Source organism: Oryctolagus cuniculus, chromosome 7 (genome assembly GCF_051225735.1).
Source record: "Oryctolagus cuniculus isolate XC-2025 breed Fujian yellow rabbit chromosome 7, ASM5122573v1, whole genome shotgun sequence".
NCBI classification, from domain to species: Eukaryota; Metazoa; Chordata; class Mammalia; order Lagomorpha; family Leporidae; genus Oryctolagus; species Oryctolagus cuniculus.
The window spans coordinates 151,093,375-151,108,967 of NC_142873.1; the positions used below are offsets into that span (position 1 = coordinate 151,093,375).

The 15,593-nt window shown below is 62.1% G+C and overlaps 1 protein-coding gene across 1 annotated transcript; it reads left to right on the top strand.

The window, feature by feature from the left end:
* Nucleotides 1-10,941: 10,941 nt before the first annotated feature.
* On the top strand, nt 10,942-14,625 carry CAMK2N1 (calcium/calmodulin dependent protein kinase II inhibitor 1). The gene is made up of 2 exons (XM_051856751.3): nt 10,942-11,999; nt 13,311-14,625. The coding sequence occupies exons 1-2, from the start codon at nt 11,834-11,836 to the stop codon at nt 13,379-13,381; spliced, it is 237 nt and encodes a 78-aa protein (XP_051712711.1). The 5' UTR covers nt 10,942-11,833; the 3' UTR covers nt 13,382-14,625.
* The last annotated feature ends 968 nt before the right edge of the window (nt 14,626-15,593 follow it).

Here is a 15,593-nt window from a genome sequence, read left to right on the forward strand (position 1 = left end):
GGTGTTGGCCTCTTGCTTTGTTACCAAGAGTTCAGGGGCTAAACTGAGGCTTTCACAGGATGGAGGCGGATCCTGACCGTGAGGGACTGAAAACCGGGGACTTGGAGGCCACTTTGCCTTCGGCCCTGGCTGTGAGGTGGCTGGGGCTCCCCAGGTGCTGTGCGGTCCGGCAAGGCTGAGGCTGGGGTACTGGCCGCCGTGGGAGGAACGTGGGGAGCCCCAGAGTGTGCCGGCGGGCCGCACCTGGCGTTGCTCCAGAGTGGTCTTTGAAGCCTGCCTCAGGCCTGAGCACCAGGGCCGCCTGCTGAGTCTTGAGGGACACGGGGAGGAAGGAAGCAGTCTGGGTTCTGTGCCCCGGGAATTGTTCTGTGTGCTTTCCCAGAGGGCCACCCTCACAGAAGCCCTGCAGGCCGAGCCCAGGGTCTCGTGGTGCGGATGAGCAAGTTGGCCCCTAGAGGGCAGGGTCACAGGGCTCAGGAGTAGAGCTCCCAGGTGCTGGATCTAAATTCAAACTCCAGGCTGTTTCCTGCTTGCCGGCTGAGAGACCAGTGACGTCCCCCAGCGCTGACCACTACCTGCAGGAGGAGTAGGGTTGGGGGCCACACAGGCGAGAGCAGGGAGGGTGGACAGCCAGTGCTGTCTCGTCCAGTGAGGGGTGCAGAGCCCACCTTTCCATAAGATGCCGAGATGAGCCGGATGAGGGGTGATGGCAGTGACCTGGACACCTGGGAAGCGTGGGGCCCCCTTCCTGTCCTTTACAGAGGGCTGGGGAGGGCCTCCAGGTTTTAGTGGAGGGTGAATGGACTGCCCCCGGAGGCAGGAATGTGATCCGAGAGATGGGAGAAGGGCTGCACCCTGTGTTCCCAGCAGAGCTCAGCCCCTGCCGTGGGAGCCCCGGGAGCGGCAGCCGGGTCTGGTCAAGGTCCCTGCTCAGTCCTTGCCCATGCGGGACAGCGAGGCCACCTCTGTGGTCCCCGACTTCCAGCTCAGGAGCCCCAACCCCAGAGGGCTGGACGGAGCCCGAGCTAGCTGTGGGCCGAGGCTGGCCCGGGGGGCCGGGGTAGAAAGAGTTCTGCCCGTGGGGAGGTTGCGGGTTGTGAGTCCTGCCGAGGTCAGGGCAGCTTATTTTGGTGCAAAAAGTTTTAGAGCTTTTAATGCATATGAGAGGTCTTCAAACCGTTGAAAAATGGATGGTATTAAAAAAGTGCATGGATTTCAAAACTTGTTGCACCAAAACCAGTGAACTGCTGAGTTCTGTTTCCATGAACCTTTCGAAGTGCGCTTGTGTGCGTCGCTCCCACTTCCACGTGGCGGTGTTGTCACCCCCGTCTGATGAGAGAACAGAGGCTCAGCTCCGCCTGCAGCCCATCACCACAAGCCAGGCAGCACTGGGCAGCAGGGGCGCGTGGCCCTTTCATGGGTTACATCACTTGCTCGAGGCTGTGGCCATAGACCTTTGACCACGTGAAGCCTGGGAGGCAGGAGAAAGGGAAGTTGCACAGGTGACGAGTGTTGTGGGCACACACGCACCATGTCGCGGGTCAGTCACACCCCAGGACCACACCTCCAGCTGACCTGGTGGAGTAGAAGCCGGAAGGAGGCTTCAGAATACATACTCGCTTGGAATTACTTACTTTTATCTGCAAGGCAGAGAGAGTGTCCATCCAGTGGTTCACTCCCCAGTGCCTGCAAGCCTCCTGAAGCTGGAAGCCCAAGACTCAAATCCCGGTCCCCACGTGGGTGTGCACTGCAGTGAGCTGGACTGGGAGTGGAGGAGCCAGGGCTCAAGCCAGGCCCTGCAGTATGGGGCGGGGGGTGCCACAGGGCATCTCAGCTGCTGCGCCGCGTGTCTGCCCCTCGTTGAGAATTCTAAGGGGAAATTTAAAAAGCAATGCATGGAAAAGTCAAAATGCAAATGGTGGCGAGCAAGGCGAGTCTCCGCTGCCCTCACTTCGAGCCCTGAGCCCGGGTGGTGGAGACGTGAGTGGGGTGGCTGCCGCTCTGTGGGCCCCTGCACTGCTCTGAGGGACAGCCTGTCAAGTTTGGCTTTGTCGGTGCACATTTATGCTTTTTAAAATTTTATTTAGTTATTTATCTGAAAGGCAGAGAGAGAGAGGTCTTCCATCTGCTGGTTCACTCCCCAAATGGCCGCAATGGCTGGAGTGGGGTCAATCTTGAGCCAGGAACCAGGAGCTTCTTCTAGGTCTCCCACGTGGGTGCAGGGGCCCAGGGACTTGGGCCATCTTCTACTGCTTTCCCAGACCATAGCAGAGAGCTGGATGGGAAGTAGAGCAGCCGAGACTAGAACTGGTGCCCATATGGGATGCCGGCACTGCAGGCGGCAGCTTTACCCACTATTCCACAGTGCTGGCCCCACGTTGACACTTATAACAGACATCGGCTGAGTGCCTGGAGGTGGACAATGGATACAACACAGCCCCTGTCCTCCGTGAGCCCAGCTGCATCCCAGTGTAGCCTGGCGAGGGTGTGTGTGTGTGTGTGTGTGTGTGTGTGTGTGTGTGTGTGTACGTACAGTTTGTGAGCGATGCACCTCAGCGCCGGGAGGACTTGTGGCTCTCAGGATGCCGGAGCTGAGCCAGGCCCTTGAAGGCGGCCTGACTGGAGCAGATTCTCCAGTCCTTAGGGCAACTGAGGAGGGCAGAGCAAATGTGCCCCACAGAGTTGGGTGATCGCCTGAGCCACCAGCCTGGCTGGGCCCCCCTTCTGGCTAAAGCCCCTGCCCAGGCTCCCTGCCATCTGTGGATCGACCCTGGCTCTCCCACAACACGTGAAACTCTGCGTGACCCCTGCCCCCGGCCACCTTTCCAGGCTGGTTCATCCCTGGGTAAAACATTGCTCATCTATTTTCATCTTAGTTGAAAGGCAGAGAGACAAAGATCTTCCATCTGCTGGTTCACTCCCCACATGCCCACAACATCGGGCTGGGCCAGGCAGGGGCCAGGCGCTCAGAACTCAGGTGGGTGGGAGGGGCCCAGACACCTGCACCATCACCGACTGCCTGCCAGGTGCACTTTAGCAGGAAGTGCGCTGCACCCAGGCGGGGTCCTCACCTGCGCCAGGGCCTCACACCTGTGACTCCAGCAGCGCTGAGTACACGTCCCACGCCGCCCTCCGTCTTGGAATCCTGGTCCTTTCTTCTTGCCGACGTCACCTTGCTCTCCCTTTGACGCTCGGGGTTCAGTGCCTCTTCCGAGAACGCTCCCCGGCCCCGCCCCACCCGCAGGCTGATTGGTGCCCTTCTTGTGGCCCTCTTCCTGCTCTTGGCAGCCTGGTCCACGCCTTGGGCAGGGATCACGTCCTCGGGCCCAGGTTTTAGGTTGTCAGTACACAGTAATTAGGGCTGACGTCAGGGCTGGCTCTCCCCCAGGGAGCCTCCACGGTGCTGTACACAGTGATCTCATCCGGTCCTCACCTGCGAGGTGTGTGTGTTAGCCACAGGCCCAGAGAGGTCAAGGGTCTCGCCCGAGGTTACAAGGATGATAGGACTTAGACCCCAGTGGTCTGAATCCAGAGCCCAAGCTCTTAACCACTGAGTGTACATGGAAGGAAGGAATTAACCCGTGAATGAAAGAGCAGGTATAGGAGAGGCAGTCCTGGAAGGCTGCCCGGATGAGTCGGCTTTTGGGCCACAGGTGAGAGCGGTGACTTGGTTGTAAGGAGCGAGGCTGGATTCCTCTTTCAGGGCCTGAGAACAGGCTGGATGGACGGTGCGGGAGAGATAGCACGCCATCCAGGAAAGTCCCAGCAGTCACCGATGATGCTAAGGGATCTGGACCCAGCCCCAAAGGCTGACTTCCTGTCTGGTTCTGCCCCATTGCCGTGTGATTGTGGTCAAGTGACTTCACCTTCCTGGGCTTCAGCTCTGTCCGTGAAAGGTGGGATTTGGGCCGGAAGCTCTGCACCATCCTGTTCAGCTCTGACATTCTGCGTGCCGGTGGGTGGGGAGAGGAGGACCAGGGCACGCAGTTTTGAGGCCCCCTTCTGAGGCTGCGGGTCTGAGAGAGGAGCCACGGCTCTGTTTCAGGCTCGCTGTGTGCCGCAGCCTTGGGACCGCAGTCTCTGAAAGCCGGGGCTCAGCACTTCTCTCGTCAGGCACTGTTGCCTTGCCGCTGCTGGATGAGATAAGCGTCCACGTCCGATGTCCCGAATTGCTCCCCGCAGTGCTCATCACTCACTTCCCCTGCAGCTGCCTTATTGTCTCCCAGATGCCAGCCGAGGGACTTGGCATTTCTCTTTTCCGAGACCAGGACACGTGAGGCTGTGCCCGTGCCACTGGCCCTGGTTGGAGGGGCCGAGCAGGCCCAGGCTTGGACCCTCAGCCCCTGCCAGAGCCATTGCATCCTGTTAGGGGCCTCAGATCCATATCCCTCCACTGTTGGGCTGTGACTGGTAGGCCATTGCTGAAACAAACATTCATTAAGCACCAAGTGTGCCAGACGCCTTGCACCTGTCACATACTCCCTAGGCGTGGTGTGTACAATGAGATCATCCTAAAGGTCAGGTCTAAATTACCCTGCCTATGCCCCATCCTCTCACCCAGAGCCTTCCTGGTTACCACCCTCTGGGACCGGGTTTCCGGCTTGCTGGCCAGCTGGTGACAAAGCCCTGATGGATCTTCCCAAGGACTTCACTGATGCTGCAGTTCTCACAATGGCCCCCAGGGGGCAGTGTGCTCCTGTAGAGAAACAGGTTGTGCTTTGCAATTTTCCCTGGCGGGGGTGGGGAGCCGGCCTTGGAAGACCGAGAACAGAGTTGGAGGAGGACGTGGGGCGGCTGATCCCACGGCCAGCTGCGTGCAGCCCCGGGAGGGGAGGAGCGGGAATTCTCCGGTTTCTTCCGTTCCATGCCCAGCTCAGCAGGGAGCTTGCTGCAGATGTGAAAGTTTTGAAAAACCCAAAAAATTCCAGGGCAGGGGCGAAAAAATCCCACATTTCTCCCCTTCTAATTTCCCAGGCATTCACATCTTTAAATATACTAACCATGATTTCTTTAAACAAAAAATGGGATATGCATAATGCATCGAGCGTCCTTAAAATACGCACATGACTTCACACTGGGGAAGAGTGTGGAACACCACTGTGCACAGAGTTCGGTTTTCCTCCCCAGAAGAGTCTCCTCGCCGGGAAGCCCCGCGCCCCCAGCCCGGCCCGCTCCCTCGGTCGCGCCTCCTCCTGTCCTGTGCGTCTCTCTCCCCTCACTCTGCGATCCCCTCCTGGCTCTCATCCGCCGTTTCTCTCTTGCCTTGGAGTGTGTGGAAGTTTCTTCCTCTCTGTGTGTGGATGTCTCCCTGTCCCCAGAGCTTTGTATTTCAGCCCCAGTTCCATCCCTTCCTGTTTTTTGGAAGGCAGAGATTTCCCATCTGCTGGTTTACTCCCCAGATGCCTGCAATGACTGGGGCTGGGCTGGGCTGAAGCCAGGAGCCAGGACCTCAATTTGGATGCCCCATACGGGTGGCTGGGACCCAAGTACTTGCGCCGTCACCTGCGGCCTTCCAGGGTGTGCATAAACAGGAAGCTGGGATAGGGAGCAGAGCTGGGACTTGGACCCCGGCCCTGTGATGTGGGCTTCCAGGGACCCAGGTAGCATCTTCCCCACTGAGCCAAACGCCTGCCCCTGTTTCTATGTCTGATTCTGTCCTGGCACACAGCTCTCTCACCTGTTCCCTGGCCGGGTGGCACTCTGCCCTGAGCCTTGTGCAGCCCAGGGCCTGGCAGGATGGGGGTGGGGGGCTCTATGACCACATGGTGGCTGCTCCTTGAGCCACAGCAAGTTTACATTCCTGGAAGCAGAGGCCCCGGGGCCGCCCGTGCAGGCCCTAGGCACAGGGACTCACTGCCTGTGGCTGTCGGCAGCTCTGGCCTTGATACTCAGGCTGCAGGCTGGGCACCCTCGTTGGATGGCGGAGACGATCTCTGGCTCCCAGAGCTGAGTGACTGCCTCACGGTCCCATGGGCAGAGCTGGGCTGGACCCACCCTTGCCTGCATTCCCTGCACCGGCTCGTGTGTGCGCGCAGAGTGCTGTGTAGGCGGCAGGGCACCTGGGCTACAGCTGGGCGGCTCATCCTCACCCTCTGGACTCACTGTAGCTGACCACGCCACGGGCAAGTATCGCTTCTCAGCCCTGCCGACCTTACGGGGCCGGCACGGATGCCAAATGCGCTCCAGCCATGGGCAGGGAAGGACTTGGATCAAGTGCTTGGGGAAAGATGGGCCCAGAGCCAGCTGCAGCCACCTTCCTGGTGGGCTCTGGGCTCTGCAGCTGGTGGCCACATCTTTCTGATCAGCGCTGAGTCTGATCTGGGGGCCGCCTCAGTTGGTTCTGCTGCCTCCAGGTTTTTTCTTTTTTCTTAAGATTTTATTTATTTATTTGAGAGGCAGAGTTACAGAGAGAGAGGGAAAAACAGAGAGCCAGAGACCTTCCATCCACTGGTTCACTCCCCAAATAGCTGCAATGGCTGGAGCTGGGCTGATCAGAAGTCAGGAGCCTGGTATTTCTTCCTTGTCTACCACATAGGTGCAGGGGCCCACGCACTTGGGCCATCTTCTGCTGCTTTCCCAGGACATAGCAAAGAGCTGGATCGGAAGAGGAGCAGCCGGGACTCAAACCGGCACCCAAATGGGATGCTGGCACCGCAGGTAGAGGCTTAGCCTGCTATGCCATAGCACCAGCCCCCTGCCTCCAGGTTTAAGGTGTGAACACCTCTCTGTGTCCTTGGGGGGACACTGAGGGGACTCCCAGAATACCCTGAATTCTTCACCTGAGGGGCCATCGGGGCTCAGAGACTCCCTGGAAATGGCAAAGAACGTCTCGCACCTGTCAGATTCCCGGGCTCAGCCGTGACAGGCTGGAGTTGTTAATCTGCTCCCTCAGCCCCCAGTCTCCCAGTGCGGCTGTGCCAAGGTCCAGAGACTGGAAGAGGCCTAGTGCCTGCTCTCCTGACCCCCTCTGTGGGCTGTGTCACCCAGCAGCGGACAGCGCGGCCTTGAGCCAGGCCTGCTGCCTCTCCACGGCGTGTGGGTCTGGGCTGCCACTCACTCCACTTTGCCGGCCCTGGCAGAGAGGTGAGGATCACAGCCACGCCCTGAGGCTGCTGGGGGCGCGGACGTGGGCACGGCAATCAGCCCGGCCCTGGCACTGAGTCGGGCACGGGCAGGCGGTGGCTGCTCCTTCGGCACTGGGGTGAGCCAGCGCCCCCTGGACCCTGCCGTGGCCACGCTTTGGCTCCGTTCAGTGGTCTGGCAAAGGTGGGGGCTGTTCAGTGAGGGACATCGGGTCTCAGGAGCCCTGGACAGGCTGGGGAAGGCTTTTGGAGCCTGGCCCCCCGTTTGGCCTGGCTCAGCCTGGGTGGATGGAAGATCTTTCTGGCTATGTTTCTGTCTCTCTTCCTCTACCTTTCAAACAAAACAAAATAATTTTTTAAAAAACAGCCTTGTAGAGCTTCAGTTATTCTTTGGACGCCAGCTGTGGGGTGGGGCCCCAGCTTCTCCGCTCCTATTGCTTTTCATCTAGGGAGCTCCCTTGTGAGGCTGTATTTAAGGAGAGGGTCTCAGGGAGGCCAGGCACTGGCGTAGCGGGTAAAGCTGCCGCCTGCAACACCGGCATCCCATATGGGCTCAAGTCCTGGCTGCTCCACTTCTGATCCAGCTCCCTGCTTATGGCCTGGGGAAGCAGTAGAAGATGGCCCAAGTGCTTGGGCCCCTGCACCCACATGGGAGACCTGGAAGACGCTCCTGGCTCCTGATCGGCCTAGTTGCAGCCACTACAGCCATTTGGGGTGTGAACCAGTGGATGGAAGACTCTCTCTCCCTCCCTCCCTCCCCCACGACCCGTGTGTGTGTGTGTGTGTGTGTGTGTGTGTGTGTGTGTGAATGTTGTCAGGAGGGGCAGGCAGAGGGATGGTGGGGAGCTACACCTGTCACTGAGCGGAGGGGCTGGTGGGGACGGTTTTGTCCCCAGCCTTGGTTCAGAGTGGTGATTCCCTGTAGGGAGGCCATCAGCTGGCCACTGACAGGCACATCCTGGCCTTCCCTGCTGACCACAGGGTCCGAGGAGCTGGGCCTGGCAAGGCTCAGCGGTCCTGGTGCTCCGTTGCCATGGGAACCTGGGTGTGGCCTGCCCACCGTGCCCACACTGGGATGTCCAGCAGCGACATCCCTCTCCGGGTCTTGCCATCATTGTCTGACGCTGCCGTGCCTCAGTTTCCCCATCCGAGGGAGGGCCAAGCACCGAGGGAACTCTCCTGTGCGCTTCCCTCTTCCTGACTCACGGATCCTGCAGCGTTGGTGCTGGGGCCCCGTGGAGGTGGTCCAGGCCTGTGCTGGACTCCGTCCAGAGTCCTGGGCTTATGGGGAAGGAGCTGCAGACGAGGGCTGGGGGGTGGGTGGAGAGGCAGGGCTCTGGGACCCCAACCTGTGCTTCCAGCCAGTTTTAGCTCCCTCAGACTTGGGAGAACTGGCTTTGCAAGGGGGTGGGGGGAGCTGTGATGGTCCCCACGTTTCCCACTTTGTGATGCAGTCAGAGATCTGCAGGGAAGCAGGGCCACAGGGAGAGTCCTCGGAGGCCTCCTGCCCCAGAATAAGGAGCAGCAGCTGTGATCCCCATTTGACAGATGGACAGACTGAGGCACAGAGCTGGGAAGTGACAGGGCAGGGGGTTGAACTTGGCTGTCCCCTCCTGAGCTCTTCGCCCTGGCTGCTGCCCACACCGTGTACTCCTGGGCTTCCTCGGCAGCCCTCATGCCTACCTTCCTTAGTTGGTTCCTTCACCCGGATCTGGAATCTTTGGCACAACCAGCTCCGAGTCGGTGAGGAAGCTGGACAGGCGGGGGGCAGCGGTGGAGGGCTCCATGCTGACTCCCACCTTCCCTGGGCAGAAACATGAGTGGCCCTGGCCACATCCCCCAGCCTCCAGCCTCATCTATCAAATGGGCCTGAGGCTCGCAGTCCTTCCCAGCTCTGAAGGTGGACTCCTTCGGACCAGAAGGCCAAGGGGATGCTTTCCCCGGGAGGAGAGGGAGAGGCCCAGTGCCTGAGGGTGGATGCTGCCACCTTTAACCTCATTTGGACCAGGCGAGGCAAACACGACCGGCTTCTCTTCCGCTCCCACGCCGCACGCAGGGCTGGTCAGTGGCTGGACTCACCTTCCCTGCAGCGGCTCTGTGGGACTCTCACAGCCAGCATGGTGCAGGATCAGTGGCATGGTCCCAGCCCTGCTGGCTGTGTCACCACGGCAGGGAGCCCTCTGCAGGGACCTGGAACCGCAGCCGGGAAGCCCGGCTTCTCCCGGCTCCGCAACTAGGCAGTGACCTTGGGCAAGTCTTTATCCTGTTTCTGCTACATCAGTTAAACAGGGAATGCAACGTCTCCATCTCCAACGGTATTTATTTTGAGAAGCAAGGTCAACAATGGATGGGAAAATGCTCTGGGCGGTGGGGGGGGGGGCGGACAAAACAGCAAGCAGGATACAAATGGAGGCGCCTTCTGCGGTTTTCTGATTGAACTGCCTGCTCTCATGCCGCCCTTGGCCTCAGAGCCGACCCCCAGGAGAGCCTGGATGAACAGGGCCAGGAAGCTAATGGGATGGGGGAAAGGCTCAGCCCCGGCCCTCCTGGCCTCGGGGGTCAGCTCTGAAATGGGCTGGCAGGTTGTGGCTCACCGAGTCATTTCTCCATGTTTAGTGCACATCCACTCCCAGTGGAGGTCGGAGCCCTTTTGCTTTTGTTCTTATCGCTGTCCTGGAAGGCACACAGCAGCCAGCCAACCGCAGACCCCGTCTGACAGCTGGGACGGCTGCCACGCAGAAAGGATAGGGGGCTTCCCCAAAGGTTGGCAAAACCAGCACATCGCAAGCTCCGGCTGCTCCACCTGCCACACTGCCTCCACGGCCCCTCTCAGTCCCCTTCCTTCTCCGCCAAGGCACTGGCCTCTGGGGGCGTGCCAACCCTACGTTTAATTTGGGGAGGGGGCCAGGCTGGCGCCTCTCAGGTGGTCTCTCTCCCGGGCTTACCCCACTAACAACCTCTGCCCTTCCCTTCCCGCCCCCACCCACCCAGAGTTCTGGATTGGAGCGGACGGTGACCCCAGCGGGGCTCTCACCGGTGACGCAGGGCAGCGGGTCGGGTCAGGTGAGAGGTCGCCAGGGCGACGTGGCCGCGTTACCCAGCCCTGCCTCCCGCAGGTGGCCTGACCTTGCGCCGGCGGCTCCTCTCTGCCATCAGCCGGCCCTGCTGAGCGACGAGGGTCCCCAGGGAGAGAGCAGGTGCCGCCGGCCCGGGGCAAGGATAATGAGCGCTCCTCACGCACCTTGCGCCCTCCGAGCTGCCATCTGCTAGGCAGGTGCGCCTCCCAGGCCTCTGGGGCTACCCTAGTCTCCCCACCCCCCCGCCCCGGGATCTGGGAGCTCGCTCTTCGCCCCACACTCCGCAATCTCTCCCCAGGGCTCACGCCTGAAGCAGCCAGAGAGGCCCCCGAGGGCAGAGGCGGCAGGCCCGGGACGTCCCTGGCGGAGGCCGCGGGAGCTGGGAGCGGGGCATCCCTGACGAGCCCGGCGGAACCAGGCGCTCCCCCGTCGGGCGGGAGGCGGGGCTGCCCTTGCCTTCCCCCACCCCGCGCCCTGGGGCCCCGAGGGAGCGGGAGCCCGGCGCTGCGGGGCGAGCGAGGCTTTCAGGACGGGCGGGGCGAGCGCCAGAGGGAGGCCCCAGCGGCGCGGCCCCGAAGTGGGGTGCAAGGTTGGGGGAGGGGCGCGTCGGGGGAGGGCGCCCTCCGACTTGGCCCGGCAGCTGGACCCCGGCGAGGCCAGCTCCCTTCGGGAATCTGAGCCGCGGCTCCCGGCCGGGTAAACACGGCGCGGGCGGGGACGCGGGGGAGGCGCCCGGAGGCCGCGGGGCCGGGCCGGGGCGGGGCGCGCCGGGGCCCCTCGGCGGGCGCTGGGGGCGGGGGCAGGAAGCCGGCGCGGCCCCGGCCGGCCGGCGCGGCCCCGTGACGTCGCTCGGCTTCCCGGGATCTCTCCCCGAGACCCGCGCTCGCCTCCTCCGCGCTCCGCCCCGCGCCTCGCTCGGCGCCGCGGCCGGCATTTCGCGCTCGCCGCTCGCGCTCGCCGGCGGCTCCGGCCCCTGCCTCCTCCTCCTCCCCCACCCCCCTCCGCCTTCCCTCTCCGACCCTCGCTCTCCACCTCCCGGCCAGGTCCCCCCTCCGCTCGCCTCTCCCCGGCCCCTCCCCTGCAGCCCAGCCCCTCGCCTGTCTCCCTCTCCCCTTCCCTCGCTCCCCTGCCTCCCTCGCTCTCCGTTTCCCTCCCCCCTTCCTCGCTCTGCGCCCCTCCCCCCGTCGCTCGCAGCTCCGCCGCGCGCTGCTCCCGGGTCCGCCTCCCCGGCCGCCGCCGCCCCCGCCGCTAGACCGGCCGCCTCTCCCCGGGGCGCGCCCTCCTCGGCCCCGCGCCCTCCGGGCTCGCAGGGACTCCCCGCCCGCCCGCCCGCGCGCCCCCCCCCCCCCCGGCTCGCGGCCCCGCCCGGCCCGGCCCCCGCCCCGCGCCCGAGCGCGCCGAGGATGTGAGTCCTGCTAGCCTCTGCGGGAGCAGCAGCCACTCGCGCGCCGAGCCCGAGCGCAGCGCAGCGCAGCCGCGGGCGCTCGCCGGGTCTCTGGCGCGGGCGGCGCGATCTCGCCCTAGCGGCGTCCCCCGGCCTGTCGCCGGCGCCACCGCCGCTGCCCGCGGGCCGTCCCCGGCCGGCCGCCCCCGGCCCCAGCGCCGCTGACCCTGTCCGCCGCGGGCGGGGACGCGGGCGGAGGAGGCGCCGCCGCGGAGCCCCGGGACGCGACCATGTCGGAGGTGCTACCCTACGGCGACGAGAAGCTGAGCCCCTACGGCGACGGCGGCGACGTGGGCCAGATCTTCTCGTGCCGCCTGCAGGACACCAACAACTTCTTCGGCGCCGGGCAGAACAAGCGGCCGCCCAAGCTGGGCCAGATCGGCCGGAGCAAGCGGGGTGAGTCCTCAGCCCCTGGCCCCGGCCTAAGCTTCGCAGGGTCCCCTCTCGGACGCTCTCAGGTTCGGACGCGAGGGAGCCCCCTCCCGCAGAACTGGGGGATCCCGCACTGCGGGTCCTGCTGGGGCGAGCCGCGGGAACGCGTCCCGCTCAGCCCGATCCCCGGCGGGGTCACCCCGGGGGCGTGGCGGCTCCCAGCTGCGGCGGAGGCTGGAGCTTGCTACCCGTGTCCCCACCCGCGCCAAAGTTTGCTTTCTGATATCCACCTCCCCCCACTTTGGCGCAGTGGAGTCGCGGCCGCGCTCGCTGTATCCCTCCGGGGTGGGAGTCCCAGGGCTCCCTGGGCTCCCCAGGACGCGCGGCTCGAGGAGCTGGCGTCCGGGTCGCGGGCTTTACGGTCGCTACTCGGCAGGGGGAGGGGGTTTCCAAGCCTGGGCGCCGGGCGGGGGACCTGGAAAAGCCCCGGGAGGTCGGGGACGCGCAGAGCCTCCGAGGGGAGCTCCGGAGGCGCGAGGACAGTAAGGGAAACCGACGGCCGGCGGGAGGGACCGGCGCGCAGGGATGGAGGGAAGACGCACGGGGCCGCGGCAGAGCTCCGGTAGAGCTGCGGCGGGAGGGCCAGCGCGCCTGGGACGCAGTCGGGGCGGCAGTGGCGGCCGCCAGCGCGAGGGCCACCGCGGAGAGACCCGGGGGCCTCGACAGGTGACTGTCGCGCCGAGGGCCGAAGGGCGCGCGGAGAAAGGCAAGGCTGGGTAGAGGCGGACGGTTTGGCAAGAGGCAGAGCCCCAGGCCGGCGGCAAAGCGCCGCGGGGCGACCTGGCGGCCGAGTCCGGGACCCGAGGCTTGCGGGAGAGGGGCGCCCGCCCGGGCCGGGCCCGAAGCCTGCACTGGCTGCGCGCGTGGGAACCTGCCGCGGCGTTGCCTCCTGGCTCAGTGCGCCGCCTCGCCTGGCGCTGGCCACCGGAGCTGCGTCGGGGACGTCCCCGGGGCGGCCCCGGCCGCCCTCCTCTCTCTCCTTAGCCTCCGAGCCTTATTCCTAAGTGATGCACGCGGTGGGTGGAGGACGCGGCCAGCGCGCGCCCGGCTCGCAGCCTCTCTGCTTCATCTCAGAATCTTCCCTGGGCGCTGGCCAGGTGCGGGGTGGGCTTCGAAGGGACCTCGCGCAGAGGCCCGGGAGGATGGGGCTGGCTGAGCTCGCGGTGAGCTCTCCTGCCCGGCCTCCCGCCCCCGCCCACTGGGCACGGCGGGGATCGTCGGAGACCCCTGGCTAGACCGGAAGGCCACTCACCTCTCTCTCCCCCTCTCTTGCAGTTGTTATTGAAGATGATAGGATTGATGACGTGCTGAAAAATATGAGCGACAAGGCGCCTCCGGGGGTGTAACCCCCACAGCGAGTGCGAGGGAAGAGTAAGGACGAGATCACGGTCATTGGCAAAAAGCATGAGAAAAGAAAGCACTTGGAAATTTATTACTAGCTTGCTTCCACGATGAAATCAACAACCTGTATCTCGTGTCAGGCCGGGAAACAGATGAGGCGTGAGGAGGAGGAGGAGGAGGAAGAGGAAAAGGAGGAGGAGGAGGAGGCGGCGGAGGCGGCTTTGGTCTTCTCTGCAAAAATAAAAATAAAAAATAAATAAAAAGTAAAAAAAAATCACTATATACACACATATAAAGAATAAAAAGAAGTCTCAGTTGCAGCTATTTGTCAAAATTAATATCCATTTCTTTTTCTATCTGGTGAATATTGCGCAATTATCTGGATGGGAGGCACTTGCGAATCTGCAGCCGCGGGTGTTTTGAGGTGTTGGCATTCTTTGCTGATTTGGCCGTTCCCCATGTTTACATTATTTAATCTTGCAAAAATGATTCTTGCACTTGGATGTGAAATGCTGTTCAGTTTTTTTTTTTTTTTAATGTTATCCTTGGATGTACAAGAGAATCAGAAAATGATGTCTGTAGATACTGTTTGATTTTGGTCATCCTTTGAGGTTATATGAGGAATGTGTCTCGAACAAGAAGATAACTTTTCGAAGGGACGAGACGAGAGAGGATCCTTGTTTTATTTTAAAATAAAGTGTGAAGCTTGTGTTTGTTGCAGCAAGCTATTTGCCCAAGTTAATGCAAATGGACACGTTTTATATGTCAGGACAAAAAAAAAAAAAACATGAAAAACAAAAAAAATGCTTGAGCTTTCTCCGAGGCCCCTGGCAGTCTATTGTGTGAGCAGCCTGATTTCTCTCTAATATTGTGTCAGTTTATTCTCTTTAATGGACTGTAAAAAATGTAACCACAAGAGTGCCAAATATCTTGAAATGCCAAAAGGCATTTTGGTTTCGTTTCTCTCCCCCGTGCTCGGAGTCCACGTAAAGGAATGCTGGGAGCGTCTTTTCTGTTATTTATAGGGATTCTCTTAAGGCACACCAGCTGCCTGTTTTGCATGGTATTTGCAAAAATGCCTCTTGCGTGAGGAAATCTTTTACCGTTTTTCGTTTGCAACTTTGGACCTCAAGAGGTTTCCCGTCCCTTTCCCGGTTCCCTCTTTTCTGAATTGGATATTCTGTCTGTTGCACCTTGAACCAGCACACAGGGCTCTCTCCAATGTACAATAAAAGAATGTTCCTGTGTCTCCTCTGCCCTCTGCTTTGGGTCTGTGATGCAAAATGACAATGTCGCGTGGGTGGGGTGGGCTCGGGTCCGGGAAAGGTGGCGGGGCTGGCAGGGCCGCCGCCACGGGGCAGGTTCCTGGGTTGAGGTTTGCCAGTTTCCCTGCTTTGAGGTTGCTGCGCTCTCCCCCTGTAGGGTGGGTGGGGCGGGGAGGGGGGGTTCAGTCAGCCTTGTGAGCAACATTTCGAGGCCGGGCGCTTGGACGCTCAGCCCTGAGGACTGGAGCAAGTCCCTGCGGTTCTTTAAGCCTCAGGCTCCGGATCGGTGCAGTGGGGAGAACCAGATGAACACAACCCAGAGGAGGAGCCGCTCCGTGCCCATCTCGTCCCTCTCCGAGGGCCACCTGCCCTCAAAGGCAGGGCCGAGGACAGGCCCTGCCCTATCCCCGCAGCCTACCTTCTGGGGCTCCCAGCTCCCTGCTTGAGGGCGCCCCAACACCGCGTCCCCACTCCCCCCATCACCACTGGCAGAGGCTTGTGGAGGCAGGGAGCAAAGTAGCTCCTTGGGGGGCTTGGTGGTTCAGGCCCCTGGGGGAGGAGGGCATGGGAGGAGGGTTTTGGCCAAAGAAAGGCCCAGACAGCTTTCCCTCCTGGTCCTGGAGCGTTTAATGTGTGTGTTGTAAAACTGTCAGCTGGGGAGTCACAACACAGCTCCCAGTGACACAGCCTGAGTGTGACTCACTTCAGGTAGAGGCCCGGGAGGTGGGGGCGGGGTGGGGAGGAGGAGGGGCACCAGGGGGGAGGGGGGTGTGGGCCCCGCTGCTGCAGGGGGCCCAGGGCTGGCAGTGATGATCAGGAACAGGGCGCCACGGATGCCTGGGGCGCCTGTTTGATTCACCCCTGGCACGTGACCCTCTTCTCCGGGAGCACAGCAGTCCCCTGGTTTTCCTTCTGAGAAGGCTATGAGGTGCCAAACAGGAAGAGCAGGGCT